This window comes from Squalius cephalus (assembly GCF_949319135.1).
Source record: "Squalius cephalus genome assembly, chromosome: 24".
Classification (NCBI taxonomy): domain Eukaryota; kingdom Metazoa; phylum Chordata; class Actinopteri; order Cypriniformes; family Leuciscidae; genus Squalius; species Squalius cephalus.
Window position 1 is genome coordinate 9,358,769 of NC_137145.1, and position 23,521 is coordinate 9,382,289.

A 23,521-nucleotide genomic window follows, 5' to 3' on the forward strand; every position below is an offset into this window, starting at 1 on the left:
TCAGTAACAGCGCCTGTGACCTGTCTGCTCAGCACATCATATGCCTGTGCGTCTGTGAGCACGTGCTCGAGCGGCTACGCGCCTGTATTGAGGAGTCGTAGGGCGCTACAGCTGCTCTCTTATGAAACAATAGAAGGCTATATGGGCATCAATTCCCCATCAGGCTCCCTTGGCGGTTTATCTGCGCCCCTCCGTCCTACACAATACGAATTTGCATAATTTCCCCCCAAGATTTACCCATTAACATGCATAGGCTTTGATTCTTTCGTGTGCTTATGGCATCACATTAATTTGGTTTCTAAATTATGCCCTAGATAGAAATGCATTATGTTAAGCTATTGCTGTCTTTTTTTTTCAGGGCAAGCAATTACTATCAGTGTGGAGATTCTATGTCTGTGATAGATAGATAGATAGATAGATAGATAGATAGATAGATAGATAGATAGATAGATAGATAGATAGATAGATAGAAATAATAACCGTGCACCATATTTGCTCTTTGATTTCTACTCCATACTAGCTATATTTTATCTACTCAAATTACTATTGTAATTATGAAATTTAGGTAAATATATCAGTGGTCTAACTAAATCTAAATGCATTGGCAACGAGATTAATGTTTTGAGAGTGTTAATCTAACACTTGTAATAAAAATATCTTTACCATTGTTTTGGGGTGCTGTCATTGAATTATTCAAATCAAAAACTAACTAACAGTCTGCAGAAAGCGCCTCTGACGTTGTATCATGTTGATTCATATCAAAACGTAGCAATTAATCAGCTTTTGATACTCAAAAACGAATCCCGTCGATTAAGCCACTTTAATAAATATAACTCATAATTGCATATTTTCGTTAAAATCTGACTTGGATGTCCATATAGTGTTTGATCTAAGCGGGGCGTCAGCTGGATCGACCACTTCTTCATTCAACGTTTTCCACCTCACAGCAACGCCGACACTCCGCATTGACTCACTCATTCATTCAGCACTCCGCGCGCAACACATATAACACAGTACTGCTACAGCCAACATAGTACACACAGCCTTTGCTTTAGCTGAGACAAGAAACACACACATACACTCCGTATTTTGTATTAACCCGCCATTTAAAACACTCATGACGTTTCACAAAAGGCAGCCAATCGCAGCCCGGCTGTTATTAGGACAATGGAAAGCGCTCAGCCAATCGCAGGAATGTTCGCCGTGGCGGCAGCCAATGGAATGGAAGCCCTATAGAGAGTATGCTAGAGGGTTGAGAGACCAGACTACTGCGTAGCGCTATTACATCCACAAACAGCCATTGCAGTACATTCACTATCCAGACAAGACAGTGGTAAGTGTCAAGCTTGTAGACATTTCAAAGTGTGAGGTAAGTACAAAAATTGCGAGAAAAGGTCAGAAAACCATACGGAATTGAAATTTAGCTTGTAAAAAAGCTATTTTATTGGTGAGGGGATTTTTATGAAACGTTAAAAAATATGGTATTATCCCCTCAGAATAGATTAACCGTTTTTATTTCATTTGTCTTGATGTACACCTTTAAAAATGACGGAAAATAGTCGGTTTTATTAGAGGTTGAAATACTGAAAATATGAAAAAAAAAAAAAAAATTATTCGGACTATTCGAAATGTAACGTTAAGCGGACAACTAGGTGACAGAATTGCGTACAAACAAGGTCTATGGACGGTGATAGTGCCAGCAAGCAGCCATTGCAGCGCTTTATAAGGGATGTCTGTCAGAAGAAGACAGTGAACTATGAGAAATGATAAGAAAGAAAAAAAACTGACTAGCGAAAAAATTAAAGCATAACGCCATTCTTATGTGTGTGGATTTATACGCTCGGTGATATTGAAATGACAAAGATACGGGCGGAAAAAAATTACCTCAGAAGCTGCGCTTTACTGTAATGGCTGACTGTACTCGCATAGGAAACAAGGCAAAGCCATAGAGCCATAGACAGGCGCAGTTCGCTTCAACTTTTTCAAATGGTGTTTTCTACCCCGCCAAGCTCAATGTACACGTTTTTTGAGGCGGAAAATAAAAATTCTATCTTTCGCCATTCCAACCCTGGTATTTTGATATTTTTCCGTGCGTGAGAAGGGTGTTAAAATGAGTGTTGAAGTGAGGTAGGTAATGCGGTCGCGCGGCTCCCCCTTATTGCAAAGCAGTGTAATGGCTGAGCGCTGACACAAAGAGAAGGAGCCATATTCTCAGTGTTAGTGCATGAAGACAAGCGGCCATTGCGAGCCTACTGCAACTCTGCACAGCACAGACCCAATGTATTACTATACACCAGGCGAATGCACTGGGCATTTTGCGAAGGAAACAATTTTCGGTCAGGAAAACTGACCCGCGCCGTTTGTTTGTCGTGTCCAAAAGCGAGCAGGAAGGCGGGTGGAGACATTTTAGAGGGACTTTCTTTCATGAAGACGGCTTTCTCACAAAATGGAAGAAGAAATATTGCCGTCGTTGTTGACCTCCTTTCCTTCAGCGAGACAAGAGTGTGCGCCATTGCTATTTCAACGGTACATATAGAGAAATGGGCTCTTTTCAACGGAGAACACGGCAAAAGTGAACTTGAATATTAAGAAATTTTACGAGTTTTTCGATGTCTCGCTTACTTTGGCACATTTAATAACTTAAATCAACTTACTTATTTTTACAGTTTTAACCCTTTTTTAACTTTGAAAAAATAAGATTTTGAAAAGTGAGTATTTATAACAACTTTTCAGATGTTTCAAAAGTGCAAACAAGACTTTATTTTTAAACGGAATAAACTGGAAGGGATGATGTTTACATCATAAATCGTCAAATTCGTCGCGAAGAAAAAACGCTTCTTATAGATGCTAAATACTAGAAAAAAATAACTAGTTCAAATATGTTCATGTTTTCATGTCAACAGAACAATTTCGGTAGTCAAGATAATTTTTAAGAGCACAGCGATACAAATTTAAATAGGATATTTAGGGAGTAGAATTTAATACCAAGTAGTTTTTTGATATGCATGTAAAAAAAAATAATTATGAATTTTAATTTAATTTTAATAAAACATTTTTTTTTTTTATCAATTCAGGATATTTAGGCCAAGATGGGGAAGGATCCAACAAAACCAAGAGGCAAAATGTCCTCGTACGCATACTTTGTCCAGACCTGCCGAGAGGAGCATAAGAAGAAACACCCTGAGGCATCGGTCAACTTCTCTGAGTTTTCCAAAAAGTGCTCTGAGCGATGGAAGGTAAGTCACACCTTTCATTTACATTGTGTTAATGTCATTTCCCTCTCTTTGCAACAATGATTTGTTTTCATCCCTTCCTCAGACTATGTCAGCTAAGGAAAAAGGGAAGTTTGAAGATATGGCCAAACTTGACAAGGCACGTTACGAGAGGGAGATGAAGAACTACATTCCACCCAAAGGCGAGAAGAAAAAGAGGTTTAAAGACCCCAATGCTCCCAAGAGACCCCCGTAAGCATCTTGCTTGTTCATTAAGATGCATTGACATTTGTGAAGCATTCAAAGTTTATCATTTTTTTTAATCCTCTGTTCTATCAAAGGTCAGCATTCTTCATTTTCTGCGCCGAGTTCCGACCCAAGGTAAAAGAAGATACCCCTGGTCTGTCTATTGGAGATGTGGCCAAGAAACTGGGTGAGATGTGGAACAAAACAGCATCTGAGGATAAGCAACCATATGAAAAGAAGGCCGCCAAGCTGAAGGAGAAGTATGAGAAGGTGAGAAAAGATGCCATGTCTAATCAGCATCATACACAAAAAAAATAAAAATAATACAATGTTAACCAAACATCTCATATTCCTTTTAGGACATTGCCGCCTATCGCTCTAAAGGCAAAGTGGGAGGCGCCACAGCCAAAGCCCCTTCCAAGCCGGACAAGGCTAACGATGATGATGACGACGACGATGATGATGAGGAGGAGGATGACGATGATGATGACGACGACGATGACGAGTAGATAAATAACGTTTAGAGCTTAGCTTGTTGTTTATAAAGCATTTAACCCCCCTGTACACTTTATTGAGGCCATAAAATGGGTAAATGAAATAAATAAAAAAACCTGAAAAGCAAAAAAAAAGAAAGAAATAAGGCTGTGTATATGATATGTTTTTAAGCTGTACAGTTTCTTTTTTTTCCTTTTTTGTATAGTTAACACTACAGAAGTGTCATCTGTGTTCGTCCAAATGCCCCAAACCTTAATTTAGTTCTTAGTTTAATTTCTTAAAAGCTGGTTCCAACACCACTATCCTTACCTGGTACAGTAAAACAGAAAAGGGGGTTGTAAAATTGTCTTGGGGTCAGTGGAGTTTTAGACGTGCACAGCACACAACCTAGTTTCATGTGAGGTTGTAGTTCATATCTTAATGTACTTTTGTTTGTTTACTCTTTTTCCAGATCAAATATTATCATCATTAGTAAATGGCCGTATCAAAGTTATTTTACTGTATTTTGAATACCACTGTAAGTGCAGAAATGATTAAAAAAATGTCATTGTTTTGTTCTGGTATGCTTCTGACATCAATAAAAAAATTTTTTTTTTAAATAATTTCCTCTACTTTTCTTCATAGAATCGGATTACCATCTAATTATCACCAATTGTGATAAAAAGCTTAAAGGCATTTGGAGCTCATTGTATCAAACTTAAAATGTAAGTGGATTTATTTCAAATACATTTGAATAAACTTGGATATAGATCATTTTTTTTCTATTTAACTTGCAGCTTTTCTAATACTGCAAGTGAATGGTGAGTTTTATTGGTTTGTCATGTCAAAATGTCAGCATCATGTACTAATATTAAATACCTTTTATTTGTAATTTAACGCTATTACTGAAGACAGTGATTCCAAGCTCAAATATCTTCATATGTTTATATTGATTTCCTCTTTTGAGCATATTCATCGTTTTATTAGGGCAGTAGATTTGAATGTAGGCTATGTAACAGTACACCAACCAGTGAGTCTGTTTTGAGGCCTCAATGTTTTTCTTGACAAACATAGAGGCTTAAATGAATGTATCACCAGATGAATATCTCGATTAATCCGAGCCGCCTGCTGTTCATTTGGTTAAACTGCATATTACGGCGGTATACAGCGCCATCGTATGATTATTTTGTGGTACTGTCATATGTTTATACAGGGCATGACACTTCAATCAGATTATTATAGAGATCAGCAGCTCTACAATCATGCTTTTCATTCCCTTATTTTTGAGCTTGTGTTTTTCAGTGGTTAATATACAGCCGTCGCTCTGCAGGATGGATTTTATTTCGTTTTTTAATCTTTGACACGACAAAAAAACTGTTTTTGGAAAGTCTAAGATGCAGACATCTGAACAGCAGAGAAAACTTTTCAACAACCTCTCTCATTATCATGAATTGTTCATTTCTATTAACTGGTATGTTAAAGAAGAGACTGGGGCTAGTTGTCACACTTTTTACTCCAGTGGATATTTATCATGATTTTTTTCCCCCTTCATCTTGGCTACAAAAACAAAAACATGATTATCATTTATGTAATTACCCATGTAAAAAAAAAAAAAAAAAATAGAGGTAAATAGAAATTTAAAGCAAACACATATTGTTACTGTTACTTTATAACCCGTGGTGGTGCCAATGGAACAAAAAAACAAAAAAGTTGTAATAGATAAATAAAATGTGTATTGTTTGCTACATGATTCCCATTATTTCATGATTCCTAGTATTTGTACAGGCTTTACATTTTTATTTTAATGTTATAATTAGCAATTAATTTACCTGTGAATCATATTTTTTACGTGACATTTGCATTAGCAATAAATAATTAGCATTAATTAAAGTTTCTTATGGGCGGTGCCGGTCCTAGACTTCTGGGAGTCCTAAGCAAAACTTTGTAAGGGACAAATGAAATCATTTTCCCATCTAATAATAACAGCCTACTATACAGAAATTGAATAAAGTAATCAAATGTAAAAAATAAAACACTGCAGTATTCACCGTATGAATTAAACATACATTGATTTTTTTATTCAAGTTGCTCAGTGAAGAGCAGTGAGTGATTCTCTCGTTTTCTTTTGTTGTTTGATTAACATTAAATGACAAAGACAGCAGGAGGTTTATTGGCTGCTGTCACTTTAAGACCAAATGCACACGTAAGACTGAAAATACTGGTTGAGGCCTGGTCTGAGACAAAAGGGCCCTGCTGGCTAATTAACATTCGACCTCCCCCATACAACCTCACGTCCTCTCAGAAACAACTAAGAACTCACACAAGAACATGGTTGAATGTGAATGTTTATCATTGACTGTTATGTTTTTGGTGTCATTTGAAATGTCTGAAAGTGAGTGGTACAGATATCTCATATCCAGATAGATAAAATAAAAGGAAATAAGGTTTATAGAAGTTTAGAGAAAACTGGTTCAGAGATAAGGCCAGATAATGCCACCCCCCTTTTGTTGGATAGAAGATAAAGGAAGGTGTTCGCCCTCTCTCTGGTCTCTTTTTGGCTGGACAGGAATTGAATAGGTGGTCTCTCTTTCTCTCTCTCTCTCTCTCTCTCTCTCTCTCTCTCTCTCTCTCTCTCTCTCTCTCTCTCTCTCTCTCTCTCTCTCTCTCTCTCTCTCTCTCTCTCTCTCTCAGGTACAAGCTGGGTAAGATTATTTGGTGTAACCAATGTATAACCATGTTCTAGATATTTGAATTGATTGTGGAATTGATCTCTGATATCTGAAATATTAAATTGTTACATGTGATTATTCTAACTGATTTTGACATTGTTCATTTAATGGTTAAAAGGAATAGTCAAACATTCGCTCACTTTTAGTGAGACACAGATATTATTAAAACCTTTCATTTATGGAGTCAGATGAAATAACGAGTAAATATATATGATTAATGTATTGTAAATTTAACCAACCAATACTTTGCATGAGTGAGGACAGAACATGTGATAACCTTCCCCGTGTATTGGCGAACCGGCTTTGGACCAATATATCGGGCTTACACACGGATACATTGACAAGCATTCGATTACTTTTCCAACTGCTTATGTTCACTATGTATGACATAACTGACTGAATTTTGACATATTTTTGTGTGTATTTGTAAATAAGCACATGCCCGAAGCCCAAAGTAGGCTACTTGTACGTGTTTCTCTGTCTCAGATCGAGCCAGTCTGGGGAACAACCTCTTTCACAGCTCAATACTCTTTTAACTCTTCTTCTTTTTTTTTCTTTTTTTTCTCGAGCATGTCCGGCAGAAGACTGTAGGCCCTATATTATGACAGTCACTTTACATGATTAGACTGATTTGAACTACGTAGGAAGGGAGACAGTGCTCTGCTTTACAGGAAAGAAATGCGGCATCATATTTTCATAATCATTGGAAGCCAACATCAAAAATTAAACAAAAATTAAATTGCTCGCTCAGCCTCAGTCATTAAATCATCATTGAGAGAAAGGGGCCCCCTGGTGGTTCTGGGGCCCTACGCAACTTGCGTACTTTGCATATAGAGAAGACCAGCACTGCTTATGGGTTAAAGGGTTAATTCACCCAAAAATGAAAATTCTGTCAGTAATTACTCACCCTCATGTTGTTCCAACCCCGTAAGACGTTTGTTCATCTTCGGAACACAAATTAAGATATTTTTGATGAAATCTGAGAGCTGGATCACTCCTTCATAGGCTTCTAAGGCATTATAAGGCCTCGAGTTTTTTCACGTAGTATAACTGCGTAGCGCTTCTGGGTTGTACGTCACACGTAGGCTCACTATTGGTCGACGCTGGTCATGTGTGTGATGCGTGTGACGTACAACCCAGAAGCGCTACGCAGTTATACTACGTGAAAAAACTCGAGGCCCAGAGAGAAGGAAATGAATAGTGGAATAAAGTCTTTTTTTTTTTTTTTTTTTTTGCACAAAAAGTATTCTCGACGCTTTATAAACTTAAGATTGAGCCACTGTAGTCACCTGGACTATGTTAACGATGTCTTTAATACCCTTTCTGGGCCAGCAAGTTATAATGCCTTAGAAGCCTACGGAGGAGTGATCCAGCTCTCAGATTTCATCAAAAATATCTTAATTTGTGTTCCGAAGATGAACGAAGGTCTTACAGGGTTGGAACAACATGAGGGTGAGTAATTACTGACAGAATTTTCATTTTTGGGTGAACTAACCCTTTAAAAACATTTTTCTAATGGCACATCAGACAGTGTTTTATGTTTTAAGTTATCTGCATCTCCTGCATCTCTGCATAAGCCAATAGGGGTCACCATTCAAATGAATGCACAGCACAGACTGTGTGTAAGACTCCAATAAAATTATTATGTAATTAATTCCTCACAAATACATCTCTCAGTGAGTAAAACTGTCTGTGTATATTATGGTAGACTGCACAACAGTATAGTATTATTTTAAGATTAAGATCCTAACAATCCTGGATCAAGTCTAACAGTCAAGAAAACTGCAGTCTGAGTAACCCACGTACGAAGAACGGGCCCCCGGTCTCACCTTCAGTTTATCAAGCGGTTTGAGTTGCCCAGGCCCCGCCTACAACACATGCACTCATTCATTAGTCAGCGTCTTTCCGCGGCCATGGCAACATCAGTGGACAACGGACTGTGGACCGCTCGAATGTAAAAGCACCTCGAATAAAGGTAAGACATTTACTCATTCCCATGCAAACGTAGAATTAAATGTAGAACATATCTGTCATATCGCATGTCCTTAGAGGATTCATAAACTAACAAATGGACTTCGTATTTTGTTTCCTTGCAAATCCTTTTTGTTACCAATGGCCTACATCTTAAGAATCTTGCACTGTTGCCTTATGGGTAATGTAGTTCCCTATTGCAGTTTTCGCCATTTGTCTGTACTTTAAGGCAAACAGAAAACAACTACAAGTCCCTTGCAAAGGAATATGTAAGAGCGGTGGCGTTTGAGCTGTTTTTACATACAAACATGACTTGATCAATTTGATTTTATTGGAAAAAATGATTGAATGGAATCATTCATTGTCGACTGTAGGTTTTTTTTTTTTTTTAAAGAAAGAAAAAGAAATGTATATTATTCAAGCAATTTGAGGTGTCCCAAACGGTATTTATTATGTGCTTTTAGTTTACGTCATGTGTCCAACGAACGAAATTGTCTTATTTTTGACTGTCACTGTGTGGTCAGGGCAAAGGTTAATAAATCAAAGTGTAGTACAGTATTAGTATTAACTGCAGGTTTGCATCCAAACCCGTAGATAAATATTGTGATTGTTATCAGTGAATAAAGATTCAGTCACTGCGTTTTAAACCAATGCAATAATATTACTTTATATTTATAACCTGATTTGATTGGTCCTAGTTTTTCCCACTTACATACACTACATTTTATAGTTAACTATTATCAGTAAAAAATACAGTTATTTTTCCCCCCACAAAACTAAAATTTTACAGAAATTTAAATTATTAAAAGTAATCCTACATAGAAATGTTTACACACTCTACATACAAGTTTAGTACAGAAAAGTAACAATGAATTGAATTTGTTTGCTTGTTTTTTAATGTTATAAACATTTCTTATTCTTACACCGACAAATTCAACTCATTCTATCTGAAAGTTTTGCTGTACAGATTCCCTGGAACATTTTACTCAAGCAAAATAGTTTTGACACAAAGGTTGACTTCTAGCATAATAGTTCTTTAAATAGCTTTTGGGTTGTATTTTGTTAAATATTTAAACAAAATAAAAGACGAGACCTGATTTTACACTCAGTGAGTCTGGAAATGTGCAGACTTTAGAGACATTTAAATGCTGCTCTTGATGATTTGCCAGAAAGTGATGTACTGTACCCAACTTCACCCCTCTTCTGTTACTATTATTATAAATGTTTAATTTGGCTCTGCATCATCTCATCAGATTCTATGTTCTCTGACATGTTTAGGACTCATGGCCTTCAATCAACCGCACTCAAACCAGCTTCTCTAATGACGCTGTGAACTCCGGTCACATTGAAGCGCTGAAGCAACATTCAGTTTGATTTCTTTCTCATCATGAATCTGACTGAGATTTGCGACAATGCTAAGAAAGGAAGAGAATATGCACTACTGGGGAACTATGACTCGTCCATGGTGTACTACCAAGGTGTTATACAACAGATCCATAAGCACTGTTTGTCCCTCAGAGATCCTGCCCTGAAAGTCAAATGGCAACAAGTAAGGCTCTGATTTAATCTGATATGTGTTCATGACCATTTATATTTGCTCGAATAGGTTTTAGCTAAAGAATATAGGCTAGTTGTCTTGGTACAGTATATGTACAGTACTGTGCAAAAGTCTTAGGCATGTTAATACCCCCCCCCAAAAAATGGTTTTAAAGGAGAACTCCGGTCAATTTTAACATTGAGCTCATTTTTTTGTACATTTGGAGTGCTGTCAAAACAGAGAACAACGACAAAAATCGGTGTTGCCTACACCGAGTTATTCTATTTTTAAAATTTGCACCCTGTTGACTTCAATGGGGCAAGTACTAAACCTGCTTTTAGCCTCTTAACATCCTTGATGTGTCATTACAAGTGCACAGAAAATGTGAGTGATTCCTTCTGAGTGAACACGAGTGAGTCTGACTGCAGTAGATGTGAAAGAAATGTATAAAAATTATGTTATTTAAGCCAGCGCAAATACCTTTGTTTACATCCTGTTTTTCGGTTGAAGTCCAAAGTAGTCGATTGCCGAGTTCACGCGCGTGATCATAGGTATTAAACCTATGCGTGTGAACTCTGCAATCGACTACTTTGGACTTCAACCGAAAAACAGGATGTAAACAAAGGTATTTGCGCTGGCTTAAATAACATCATTTTTATACATTTCTTTCACATCTACTGACTGTCAGACTCACTCGTGTTCACTCAGAAGGAATCACTCACATTTTCTGTGCACTTGTAATGACACATCAAGGATGTTAAGAGGCTAAAAGCAGGTTTAGTACTTGCCCCATTGAAGTCAACAGGGTGCAAATTTTAAAAATAGAATAACTCGGTGTAGGCAACACCGATTTTTGTCGTTGTTCTCTGTATTGACAGCACTCCAAATGTACAAAAAAATGAGCTCAATGTTAAAATTGACCGGAGTTCTCCTTTAAGTCAGTTATTTTCAGTATATCTTTTGCTGTAGTGTGTCAGTAGGAAATATCAGTTTACATTTCCAAACATTCTTTTTGCCATTAATTGTAATAATCCAGTGAGATTTGTGTATGCACAAGGAATCTGACAACAGCCGGTATGATCTGATCTCACCATCATCGAGTCCGTCTGTGATTACATGAAGAAACAGAAAAAACTGAGACAAACTAAATCCAGAAGAACTGCGGGAACGTCTCCAAGATGCTTGAAGAAACCTTCCTGCAAAGCTACAGTACTGTGAAAAGTACTGGCACTTGTGTTAAAATGCTGTAAAGTGAGAATGCTTTCAAAAATAAAACCACAAATTGAATTTATTTATGATTTAACTTCTATTAACTAATTCAAATCAATATATGGTGTAACGACCCTTTTGTCCAGGTACACTTGCGCATCGTTTTTCAGGTAGCTTTGCAGGAAGGTTTCTTCAAGCATCTTGGAGACGTAGCAAAAGATATAAATAACTGACTTAAAAACATTTTTTTTTGTGTGTGGGGGGGGGGGGGGGGGGGGGGTTAACTTAGGCATTAACATGCCTAAGACTTTTGCACAGTACTGTATATGTTGGACTCAATCCAACGTTGATTGATGGATCAACCCGCTTTGAGTCCAGATTCGGCAGGAGCTGGCAGAGGAATATGAGCAGGTGAAAAGCATTGTAAACACCCTGGAGAGTTTCAAGATGGACAAACCAGTTGATTTCCCCAATCCTTTGCCTGAAGAGAGCCCAAGGGACCCTGCTGTCTGGCCTCCCCCAACCCCAGCGGAGCACAGGTAGAATTGGCAGCTGATTACATAAACCCCTGAGGAGTTCTTGGAGTTCTTGGACTCCGATTGTGTTTGGCTGAAAGAAGAAAGTCATATGCAACTTTGTATAACATATAAAACATTGTTTAAACCTTTTCCGATTAAAATCTGTAATAGTTATTTGGATTTTCCAAAATAATTTTTAAAATACAGTATCCTGAATTTTTTTTTTTTTTTTTGCAGAGTTCAATTTGCTGATTTGGTGCTGAAAAATATTTCCTATTATCAGTGTTGAAACCATTTGTGCTGCTTAATATTTTTGTGGAAGCCAGGATTTTTGCAGGATTCTTTTTTTCCAATTTAATGCATTCTTTCTGAATAAAAGTATTAATTTCTTTTGAATGTTAGTGTAAATTATACACATGTATAAGTTATATTGGCTAAATCAGTTCATTTGATTGATATGATATAAATTAAGCACCAAAAACTCCAAACAAAATGCACTAACACAAATTTAGTGTATCTGTTTGCACATGTGGTCTCATGGACCTGATGATATGACTCTGTCTGGTTATAGGGGACCTGTCCAGGTGAAGAAGCCGGTCCCTGTATCAAAGCCTCAGAGGAAAGAGTCACCTGGGATGCAGCATCGCGGACCTGTGGGGAGGGGTCAGCCGAATGTCAAATCAGAAAGACCGAACACCCGTGACGGCCGTGGAAATAAAGCTAAGGAGGATAAAGTAAGTTACCCAAACTATTACACCGTGTCTAGACCGAACACAACCGTTAATGGGTTGCGTCGCGCTGCAACAGCTAGAAGCTGTCTACACTGGATGCGACAAAGTGACCATTGCAAATCCTTCCTATGAGAAGTATCACGAGTGCTTGGAGTACATCATAAATGGAACAAGGCATCAATTTACTGTCGGGATTTGTCGTGTCTCATCACTTATTATAATGGGCTCTACTGTCTTTTGTCGCGTCACATCGTGCCGTTCGCGTCCAGTGTAGACACAGTGTTAGGCATAATGTACAAGATAATAATAATAATGATAATAATAATTCTTAAAATTACTCTTAAAAATAAAGATAAATAATTGGAATTGTGGTTGATTTCATTTCAGACTAGACCATTTAATTTGTCTTGGTACCTATTATCATGTGTCGTATCTGTCTGTGTTTTCAGAGTAAGAAGAACTCCCAGGAGGGTGCTGCTGATGTGGAACAGAGGAAGTTTGATGGCACAGGCTATGACAGCGATCTGGTGGATGCACTGGAGAGAGATATTGTGTCCCGGAATCTCAATATCCACTGGTATTGTGCCATTTTACTACTAGTTTTACTTTTCAAGTACTTATGATCATATAGTTTACAAAATCATTTACTATCATTAAATTAACTTAAATCTTGGTCTTTATTCTCACACTGGAGCCCAGCAAATCTCAATAATATATGATACTTTTTGTGAGAGAACACAAAAGGTTTGTGAGCTACGGAGAATTAAGAATTCATTCCCTTAATTCATTCCCTCGTTTCACTAAATTATGGCCAAGTTATACTAATTTGTTCTTTGTTTTGATTTAACTAAAACAAGGGAACAAATTATTACAACATGGTCATCATTTTACTAAAACAAGGAAACAAATTCCTAAATTGTGGGAACGAATTCTTATTGGTGGCATTTATATTAATATTTGAGCAAATACAAAAGCATAAAAAATATAATTTTTCTACGCATCTCATATTGTTTTTCATCACCATGTCCCTTTAGGGGCTCAATAGAACAACACCAGAGTGAGTAAAGAACTGAATTTTCCCTTTTAAACAATGGATCGATGTGGTGGCGAAATCTGACTCTGTGGTGCTTTTCCCTACCATGAAGAAAAATGAGATGCACAATGAGATGCAACTTTCCTTATTTGAATTGAAAAATTTGATTGAAATTTAAACTGCACAATTATCCCAGTTCTCTCAAATAATTGTGATTAGATCAAATAACCACGATCAGACAGTACCGGTAAATCAATAACTGTTAACATTTAACCTATAACTGTTAAACACTACATACTAAAGTACAAAATGTGTCAATATGTAAATGCACTTTCGTTTGCCTTCGAAACACAAATAAAGATATTTTTATGAAATCTGATAGATTTCTGTCCCTCAATACATGCCTACGCAACTACCACTTTATGAAAAAGTTCATAAAGAGATTGTAAAACCAATCCATATGAATTAAACGGTTTATTCCAAATTTTCTGAAGAGACACGATCACTTGATATGATGAACAGATTTAATTTAGGCTTTCATTCACATATAAACATTCATCAACGCACACATCAGATATGGTAAACGAAAGTTTTAGCTTCCGCAATAACCAATGAAGTTTTTTCTCATGTTTCAAGCAAGTTCGGTTGAGCTTCTTTTTATGTTCGCTGATCAAATAAAAGCCTAAATTAAATCTGTTCATCATATAAATTGATCGTGTCTCTTCAGAAAATTTGGAGTAAACCGCTCGATTCAAATGAATTAGTTTTACAATCTCTTTATGAACATTTTGAAGTGACAAAGTGGTAGTTGCTTAGCTGTCAATGGAGGGACAGGAATCTCACAGATTTCATAAAAAAATATCTTACTTTTTTTGTTTTCGAAGATAAACGGAAGTCTTACGGGTTTGGAACGACTTGAGACTATTTTTTTTTTCTTTCATTTTTTTCTAGTTTGATTATCCTCTCAGCATCCAAAAAGAGTTTGTACTTTCAGTTCGCTGTAGCACATTTTTTCAGATTCCAGTCCATTCTGTACTTTTTTTTTTTTTTTTTTTTTTTTTTTTTTTTTTCAAATCAAAATCAGCCCAGAAAATGTGAAAAAAGCTCAAATTCCTTCTGGGCCTAGGCACTGGCTGTATAAATAGCGATGTCGTGAGTTTAGTTTTCGTACTTCTACAGAGTGTAGTTGTTGTGTGTTGAGTCAGCGACAGCTGTCAGTCACAGTGGCAGTTAGTGATTCAGTGTTGGACAGTGATTCAGGCAAGCTGTCATGTGTTACTGTTCCTACAGGGATGACATAGCAGATCTGGAAGATGCCAAAAAGCTGCTGAGAGAGGCAGTGGTCCTGCCTATGTGGATGCCAGACTTCTTCAAGGGGATCCGCCGCCCGTGGAAGGTTAATATGTTAGATGACACCTAATGCCAGAGTTTGACATCTGAGCATACATGCATATGGATGCATAGTCTGTCATATTGTTTTTTGCCAAAATGTATGTCTATCTCTTGTGATGATAGTTTTTTAGTCCACCAGGGGGCGCTGTTAAATTAGTTTATTATGTAGGACAGACTGAACATTTTTCAACACAAGCTCTCATTTGCGCCATAACATTCGTCACAGATTGAGTCGGGTTGATATATCTCTACTTCAGTTTGTTTTTCACATACCATCTGGTCTACTGAAGTGTTTTTTTCCACAAACCATCAACTGCATCGTTGTTGTTTTTAAAATATGTGCCCATGTGAAGATGATACCAATGCATGTTGTTCTTAAACTGTCAGGGGGTGCTGATGGTCGGGCCTCCAGGTACAGGGAAGACCATGCTGGCTAAAGCGGTTGCGACCGAATGTGGCACAACATTTTTCAATGTGTCGTCCTCCACGCTGACCTCAAAGTACAGGGGAGAATCTGAGAAACTGGTGCGGCTCCTCTTTGAAATGGTGAGTGATCTCCAAGGAAGCAATGTAGACACTGTGATAGTGTTTGTCCATTGTCCACTTTCAAACAACATCAAAAACTGAAACAGCGATTACATAAAAAATCTACATGGATCGATAGTAGAGACCTGTATATTCTAACATAGGGACCAATTATTTCAAAAACATTTTTGAAGTGTATTTTACTGTGCCATGATGTAGTATTATTTACAGGTACTTTTATAGCTAGTTGGACAACAGTATAGCAAAAAAGGTTAGTTAGTTAATTATAGAAAAAAGGCAAAATCAATTTCAGGGCTCAAATATTGCTGCTTTAAAAATGTTTTAAAAATCCTGATTCTGACCCACTTTACAACAAAACTTTCTGAAATTAATTAAAGGGGATATAACACACAGTTTTTTCCAATCTCAGGTTAATCTTGAGTTCCTATAGAGTAGTATTGCCACCTTCGTATCTCCGAAGAGTCTTTAGTTTTATCAGATTTATAAAAGACCGATACGCTGTACCGATTCTTTCCGAAAACAGTCGAGCTCCTGGAGGCGTGTCGTGGGCGGAGCTATAAAGAGTCACGCACAATACATCATCGCATTATCCCTGGATAGCACACTGATTTCGTGGTCTAAAAACAAAATGACAGCACTGTCGACGGCTTCCGTAACCCGAACGAAGCACGTTGATGTGCGTGCTCTTGCTCTCGCTCTGGTTGATGTGTGCACGCTCTTCCAGGAGAAGTGCCCATACAAGTAATTCCGCCCTTTATGACGTCATACAGGGCTGTATTTGGCACAGAAATACTCCGTCATATGTCCAACTAATTTTTTAAAACTTTGGCCATGTTTAGCATGAGAATCCAACAGTGTAAATAAGCCAGAATGCATGAAATAGCATTAGACATCCCCTTTAAGTACATGCATGATAACATGACAATACAAGATCTGATAATTAAAAATGTTGGTGTTGTTATAGTCTTATTTTTTGTTTTAACAGGCTCGTTTTTATGCTCCCACAACAATTTTTATTGATGAGATCGACTCTATTTGCGGGAGGCGGGGCACATCAGATGAACATGAGGCCAGTCGCAGAGTGAAGTCCGAATTACTTGTGCAGATGGATGGTGAGTTTTGTGTAGTAAACGACCCTGTTATGATAGAAAAATGCAGCCGTATTTTAACGCCTACCCGTGTAATGGCATCAGGTGTAGGAGGTGCTCAAGAGAGTGACGATCCCTCTAAAATGGTAATGGTCCTGGCTGCCACTAACTTCCCCTGGGACATTGATGAGGCTCTAAGGAGACGACTGGAGAAGAGGATCTACATTCCACTGCCCACTGGTAATCTAACACCCTCACACACAAACGCCCATCAACAGGACAACATCCTCCAGGCAGTCACGGCTCCTCTGATTTCTCCATGCATCTCACCCACTCATGAATGAACCTGCCTGACTAATTTCTATCCATTCACACTGTGATGTGTAGTTCAGTTAGTTAGTCATTACTCATGAGCTTTCATTGTCTGATGCAACTCTTTTGTTATAGTTAAAGGGCCTGGATTTTAGAATTTCAAATATGTTGGGAGACAAAAATGTCATATTTCAAAAAGGTCATATTTCTCCCTGAAACCAAAAGGACAAAATTAGAAATTGTATAAATAAAATGGAGATTATTTTTAGGATTTTTGAAACTGGCATTTGTCATGATACTTAAGCACATTTTGAAATATGAATTATTAGAATTTTCATTGCTGATTTAAAATAACTTGTATTATAAAATTTTAGATTGACCAAATTATACGGAAAATAAGTCGCACTGGATCAATATTGCATTGTTAAGAGAGAAAGAATACATTGGTCACTTAAGTCACATTTTATTAATTTTCAGAAATAATGTAAAATAACATTAAATAAAACAAAACATTTACAGACATTATAAACATGTATTAGTTCTCCTCACTCCACAAATCCTTTCAATTTAACGGTATTCACAGAACAGGAATGAGAAATATAAGTATAAAACAAACATAAATTATTGTTGAATTCATTGTAAACGACATTTATTAAAGGCGAACTAAAAGTACAAGTATGTGGGGAAATGCGCTATACAAATAAACTTGGGCTCACACACCACTGTCATTCAGCTGGAATCCAAATGTATTGGCTTTGTTTTGCTTTACTTTAATTGCATTATACAAGTTGCTTTGGAATATAAGTCTCAGCATGTTTCAGATTATTAAAAAAACGTGATTTATATTCCAGGAAATATGGTAGTCAAAATAATATTTTGAACACAAGCTGTATATTTTATTTTAATTTTTTTTTTTTATCAAAACAGGAGAACAATAAAAAATAATAATAATAAAAGTAAACAAAGCATAATCATTTTTTTAATAAAAAACATGGCTTTCATCAAACCATTACTGAACTCCACAGCTGAAGGACGGGCAGAACTGTTAAAGATCAACCTACGGGAAGTTGAAGTGGAATCTGACGTGGATCTCATCCTCATCGCTGAGAAAATTGAGGGTTATTCAGGAGCTGACATCACCAACGTCTGCAGGTACAGTATGTTTTCAGGATTACAGATAACACCTTGTCCAAACTGAATGCTTCAAGCATCATGTCATTTTTCTGCCCTTGGTAAAAATGTAATACAGTGCAAAGCGACAAAATCACAGCCAAACAGACTCAAGCTCAACTGTGGCTGCCTGGGGCCCTTTAGTATATTTTCCATTCATTTTTCCTTCAGCATTGCAGAAAATTCCTGAATAGAAGAGTTATCTTGAACCAAACCAACCAGCTCCTGCTGCTTCAGCTAAAAGGACAAAGTGTGTTTTAAGAGGGACCAATCTCAAATAGCACTGAAAAAGATTTAATCAATTCAGTCTGGGTTTATATGTTTTGTATTTGCATATTAAGGGGTGAGAGAAATTATTTTAATATATTTTATTTCATATATATAAACAAAGTCTTGATTTTGTTTTAAGGGTCTACTAGAATTGTTTTTTTTAACATTCAGACATTTTTAAAATATTTTTCAAATATTTACATTATTACAGTAATGTAACTTGCTGATTAACTACCACAGTATGATGCATTGTTGGAAAAACGAACCAACTAGTCACCACTGTTACCTAAACCGCAGTAACATGGTCGCACCTCTGTCGTCTAAACCACATTGGTTCAATTATATAGGACTGTTGTTAATCATGTCATGCGCAGGTGGAGGAGTAATGCTGTAATGAACGTGGCACCTAATGGCCTGGTTTCACAGACAGGGCTTAGATTAAGTCAGGATTAGGCCTTAGATAAATTAGGACATTTAAGCAGCTTTTATAAACGTGCCTGAGAAAAAAAACATGGTGTGCATCTTGAAACAAAACAATGGCACTGACATATCTTGCTTTCATTTAAAACAACTTACCCGGGAGAATGACTACTTCACTGAGTTCCCTCATGCATCATACTCCAGGGATCCCTTGTGCATTTACGCCACTCTTAAAAAAACGGCACTGATTGTTGACATGCTAAAATGCTAAAGTATAGGTCCTCTTTAAATGAAGCTGTGTAAGCTCTAAACATGTTGATTTGACTGATGAACTTGTGTTTGTTCTCTCAGAGATGCATCAATGATGGCCATGCGAAGGAGGATCCAGGGTCTGAGTCCGGAGGAGATCCGTGCTCTTTCTAAAGATGAGCTGCAGATGCCAGTCACCATGGAGGACTTTGAGCTTACACTCAAAAAGATCTCAAAATCCGTCTCGGCTTCAGACCTGGAGAAGTATGAGTCCTGGATGTCCGAGTTTGGGTCTGTGTAAAAGACAAACGACAGCTAAAAGACAAGTGTGAATGTGGGAAGTCACATTGTGGACCAATACTTGAAAAAAAGGCATGGTTTTATGTTTTAAGACATTTTAATATTCAAATATGCTACTGAAAACTACCAGTGTTCAGATGTGTTTGGACATGTTTGGACCGAGAAGAGTTGCTTAAATGCACTACCGGTCTGTGTATGGCACTGAGCCACTTTTATTTGTTTCTAGCATCTCAGTTCAAGTCATTTCTAGCTTCATTCTCTTCTAACAGATGGAAATCACATGAGTTGCTAATGATCTGTTTTAAGTTTCAAAAACTGAAAAGCTTGTGAAAATTATGTTTGACAAGGGAGACCAGCATAATCCTGGTACTGTACTGGATGTTTTTTAATGTTTAATAGACACTTAGGTGCTGTGTACTTTTATTTGCTTTACTTGATAGTTCTAATAAAATGAACATTTTATTCTCTACCTATTACATGTGTTTTGGCCAGAGGCAATCAAAATGTACCTTATTTACTTTCTCAATACACATAATTATAGACCAGGGATGGGCAACTTCGGTCCTGGAGGGCCACTGTCCTAACAGAGTTTAGCTCCAACCCTGAAAAAAATCACCTGCCTGTAATTTTCTAGTAATCCTGAGGACCTTGATTAGCTTGTTCAGGTGTGTTTGATTAGGGTTGAAGCTAAACTCTGTAGGACAGTGGCCCTCCAGGACCGAAGTTGCCCATCCCTGTTATAGACCTTTTGCGCCAGAAACTTTTTGTGTTTGAACTTGTTTATGGCATCGCTGTCGAAGAGTAATTACTTGGTGAAGTGGATATACCTACAGTATTGTAAAGTTAACGAAAGTTATCATGAGCATTTTAATGTTTGAAGCGGATGTCATAACAAATGTCATTAGACCGGGAAGATTTTAAAACGATCGTCTCATTCATAAATCCGTAAGATCTTACCTTCATGCTGTGGAAATACAAACCAGAAAACGAAACACAACCAGCGCAGTGCTGAAAAGGGGCGGGGCTACTTAAGGTCTATAGCACTGAAGTTTACTTTGAAACAATTTTCACAGTACATTTTACAAATAAATTATAAAAAAAAAAAATCCTCAATTGAATGTAAAATTTTGAAGTAGAAAGAATGAAATAGTATTTTCTTGTTTTGTTTTTTACAGTGTGTACATGATTTATCAGTGCATGTTCTACAAGAGAGACATTTTTGTCTTCATAATCTTTCATCAGAATACAATAACTTGCTCCAGCTCTGAAACAACTTTCTTTTCGGCTGATGTCGCCAAGACTGTGCAGGCTACTAGATCATTTTAACCGATTCATTCAAACTCCACCCACTTTTTGTAATCTTATAAATTTCTGGTGGATAAAATCCCACCCCGCTTTATGTTTCTCCTGTTTCACTGAGAAATATACTTACATTGCAGAACTAAAATGGTTTGCACTTTATAGTCGGTATGAGTGTGATATTCTTTTCTTCCCTTTTGTGACGTATATCCTGGTGAAATGGCTTCTCGAGCAAGAAAAATGTAGGCCGGGACTTGATTTTGTCCATCGGGAATCGATTGGATTGTAGGATCTTTGTGGTTTGCTATTGCACATGAATTAAAATAAATCATAATGTGCACGGATTTATAATAAATACTGCAATAACAGAATCCCTTTCAAACCAACTTCATGTTGGCCATCGCAACGAATCAACGTGACCGCAAAATCTTTCACCTTCATGCCAAATTCCAGATCGCATGAATTCCTTTTGAAATGACTGGGTTTTGCTCATGAAAATTCACCAAGCAACGGTAATTGTGCCCGGATCTTTACACATTACGAATTGGAAACATTGTCCTAAAATAACAAATCCTTAATTAATACTAATTAATTATTGTATTAGATTACTAACAGAAATATAATTTCAAAATTGGAATGGGGCATCAACACATCTTCTTTTCAAAAGAGGCATTTACACTTTGTATGACTCCTTTATAGCCAGATCTGGATCCGTGATGGGCGATGAAGTTGTTCTTGTGTCCTACAGCAGCAGAAGGGTGTGACTCAGTGGTCAGGAGGGAGGACAGTGGGCGGAGAAGATGACTCTGTTGTTGTGTGGGTGTGGGCTGTGTGTGGAATTTATTGTTTTCTGACTACTACTGAGTTAATACGGTCACGTCATGATGTGTTGTCAGCCCGAAGGGAAGTATTCATGATTGTTATGAAAGTATTTATGTTCTGCTTTTTTATTATTTATGTACCAGCATAGATGGCATCTGATTAAATTTGGTTTGTCAAAAAGATGCAGGTTTTGTTCTGTTATGTGAATTCATCCCAGAAGGTTTGTGTGGACACAGATGGATGTGGCAACTATAGTGTATATACAAAGTGTGAATGAATCATAAGTGGACAACAGTCCGGCCGGCTGACGAGAGGGCCGGTGATGGCATGACGTGCCATGTGTGCAGTGGAGATCGAGGAAATAGTCAATACTTGTCCTGAAGCGTGGCTTTGTAAAGGCCACTACACATGGCTATGAAACAACCCAGCTGCTCTTATTTACTCAGATGATTTTTCTCCACCGAGCATGTTGTTCAGGAAAACATGACATTTATATAAAACAGCAGTACACAGTATTTCATACACATGCTCTTAATTTGATGGTTTAATCAAACTTGTTGGGTCATTGAAAACAAATCCCCTCCGGACATCACTTTTGGCCACTACTAATAAAAACAACACATATTATATATATATTGGATTAAGGGCAATACATTGAAGGTGTTGGATTAAAAGCATGTTCCGGATGGCGTCAAATGCATCTATTTTTACCCACAACTGCCCGTTCATAAATGCATTCTGGGGTGATTATCTTTAGTGGTATAGATTATATCGTATGTAGACCTGAAGATTTAGTGGTACAGACTCAGATCAGTCACTCCTCCACAGCATCTGGCCCCAGACAGATGTAGATGCTTTAATGGATTTTATCTATTTAAAAACTGCAGAGTAGTTACATCTGTTGCATTTAGATAGCATGATGTGCACATGACTACATGAATTTGTTCTTTCACTAATGGCACCATATTTACATGGAAACATTTGATAATGTTTGCTGTTGGACAGGCACATGTAAACTACTAAATATAAATGCCTTTGATGTGAATATTTGTGGTTTTTGTAGAATGGGAGTTGGAATATTCACAGTTTTATGTACTGCATTCTGAGAATCTCACATGGCCTTCAGCAGCAGCATTTGGTTTTATGCTGTTCTGAAAGTTAATCTGGTGGTTTTTAGAGGAAGGAGGCTACTGTGATGCATTGGATACTTCTTTGCATTGAGTGTTTCTACTCTCGGTTTCAGACCTCAGCTGTGCTGCAGTTTCTAATGTGTTCCAAAAAATGATGCTTTTGTTGGTTGTCGCTCTTCATCACCAAATTTCCTGTTTTACACATGTGACACCCAATGCCTTAGAGATAACAGAGTTTCCTGAAATTAATAGACACTGTAATATTATGACCTGCTTGAAACCCTGTGGGAAGAGTTTAGAAAGGCCTACATTAGTAGTAACATTCAATCTTTGTTGAATTTTGTTGAGGGCATCTGTCTGTCTGTAGATAGATAATTGTTTTATTTGTGATAATGCAATGAAACATCAAATTTTGCGGACATAATCTTTGGCCAGGCTTTAATACAAATAAATTACAAACACACTTTTCGTCACTATTGTATATATATATATATCCATATATATTGGAACTGCATTACAATCGTACTATGTTTATTACTTGTACGTGTAATATTAATATATGTTATCTATCTATAAATTACAGAAACGTCTGTCTGTCTGTCTGTCTGTCTGTCTGTCTGTCTGTCTGTGTGTGTGTCTGTTCCTCGCATATCTCTCGAACCGTTAGTCCGATTGATTTCAAACTCGACGGGTGTCTCGCCACGGGCACGAGTAAGTGCAGTGCCAAGTTTGACATTGTTTGGATGAGAAATGCAAAAGATATTGTTAAATATATCATTTTTAAAAGGTTGTGGTTTAAAAATAAACATTCTGACATTAGAGAGTTGTATCGGTCAAAGAAGCCCCAAGAAGGTTGTGGTTTA

The 23,521-nt window shown here is 37.2% G+C and overlaps 2 protein-coding genes across 3 annotated transcripts; both read left to right on the forward strand.

The window, feature by feature from the left end:
• Positions 1-1,180: 1,180 nt before the first annotated feature.
• hmgb1a (high mobility group box 1a) lies at positions 1,181-4,181 on the forward strand. Of its 2 annotated transcripts, none has more exons than XM_079860497.1 (5): positions 1,181-1,333; positions 3,075-3,236; positions 3,319-3,464; positions 3,554-3,728; positions 3,818-4,181. In XM_079860497.1, exons 2-5 carry the CDS (start codon positions 3,090-3,092, stop codon positions 3,965-3,967), a joined length of 618 nt encoding a protein of 205 aa, XP_079716623.1. In that variant the 5' UTR covers positions 1,181-1,333; positions 3,075-3,089; the 3' UTR covers positions 3,968-4,181. The 2 variants fall into 2 exon arrangements, with proteins under 2 accessions (XP_079716623.1, XP_079716624.1); XM_079860498.1 differs by lacking the exon at positions 1,181-1,333 and adding an exon at positions 1,675-2,526.
• A 4,373-nt stretch (positions 4,182-8,554) lies between these two features.
• katnal1 (katanin p60 subunit A-like 1) lies at positions 8,555-19,882 on the forward strand. Its single transcript, XM_079862006.1, has 11 exons — positions 8,555-8,636; positions 9,911-10,181; positions 11,757-11,917; positions 12,468-12,630; positions 13,077-13,204; positions 14,951-15,056; positions 15,440-15,598; positions 16,584-16,710; positions 16,792-16,926; positions 18,024-18,150; positions 19,210-19,882. The coding sequence occupies exons 2-11, from the start codon at positions 10,020-10,022 to the stop codon at positions 19,406-19,408; spliced, it is 1,467 nt and encodes a 488-aa protein (XP_079718132.1). The 5' UTR covers positions 8,555-8,636; positions 9,911-10,019; the 3' UTR covers positions 19,409-19,882.
• The last annotated feature ends 3,639 nt before the right edge of the window (positions 19,883-23,521 follow it).

Excerpts from the sequence above, each read along its gene's own strand:
- hmgb1a (XM_079860497.1), top strand. The coding sequence starts at position 3,090 with ATGGGGAAGGATCCAACAAAACCAAGAGGCAAAATGTCCTCGTACGCA. Across the intron at positions 3,237-3,318 it reads AGTGCTCTGAGCGATGGAAG|ACTATGTCAGCTAAGGAAAA; the intron begins GTAAGTCACACC and ends TCCCTTCCTCAG. Across the intron at positions 3,465-3,553 it reads AATGCTCCCAAGAGACCCCC|GTCAGCATTCTTCATTTTCT; the intron begins GTAAGCATCTTG and ends GTTCTATCAAAG.
- katnal1 (XM_079862006.1), top strand. The coding sequence starts at position 10,020 with ATGAATCTGACTGAGATTTGCGACAATGCTAAGAAAGGAAGAGAATAT. Across the intron at positions 13,205-14,950 it reads CGGAATCTCAATATCCACTG|GGATGACATAGCAGATCTGG; the intron begins GTATTGTGCCAT and ends CTGTTCCTACAG. Across the intron at positions 18,151-19,209 it reads GACATCACCAACGTCTGCAG|AGATGCATCAATGATGGCCA; the intron begins GTACAGTATGTT and ends TTGTTCTCTCAG.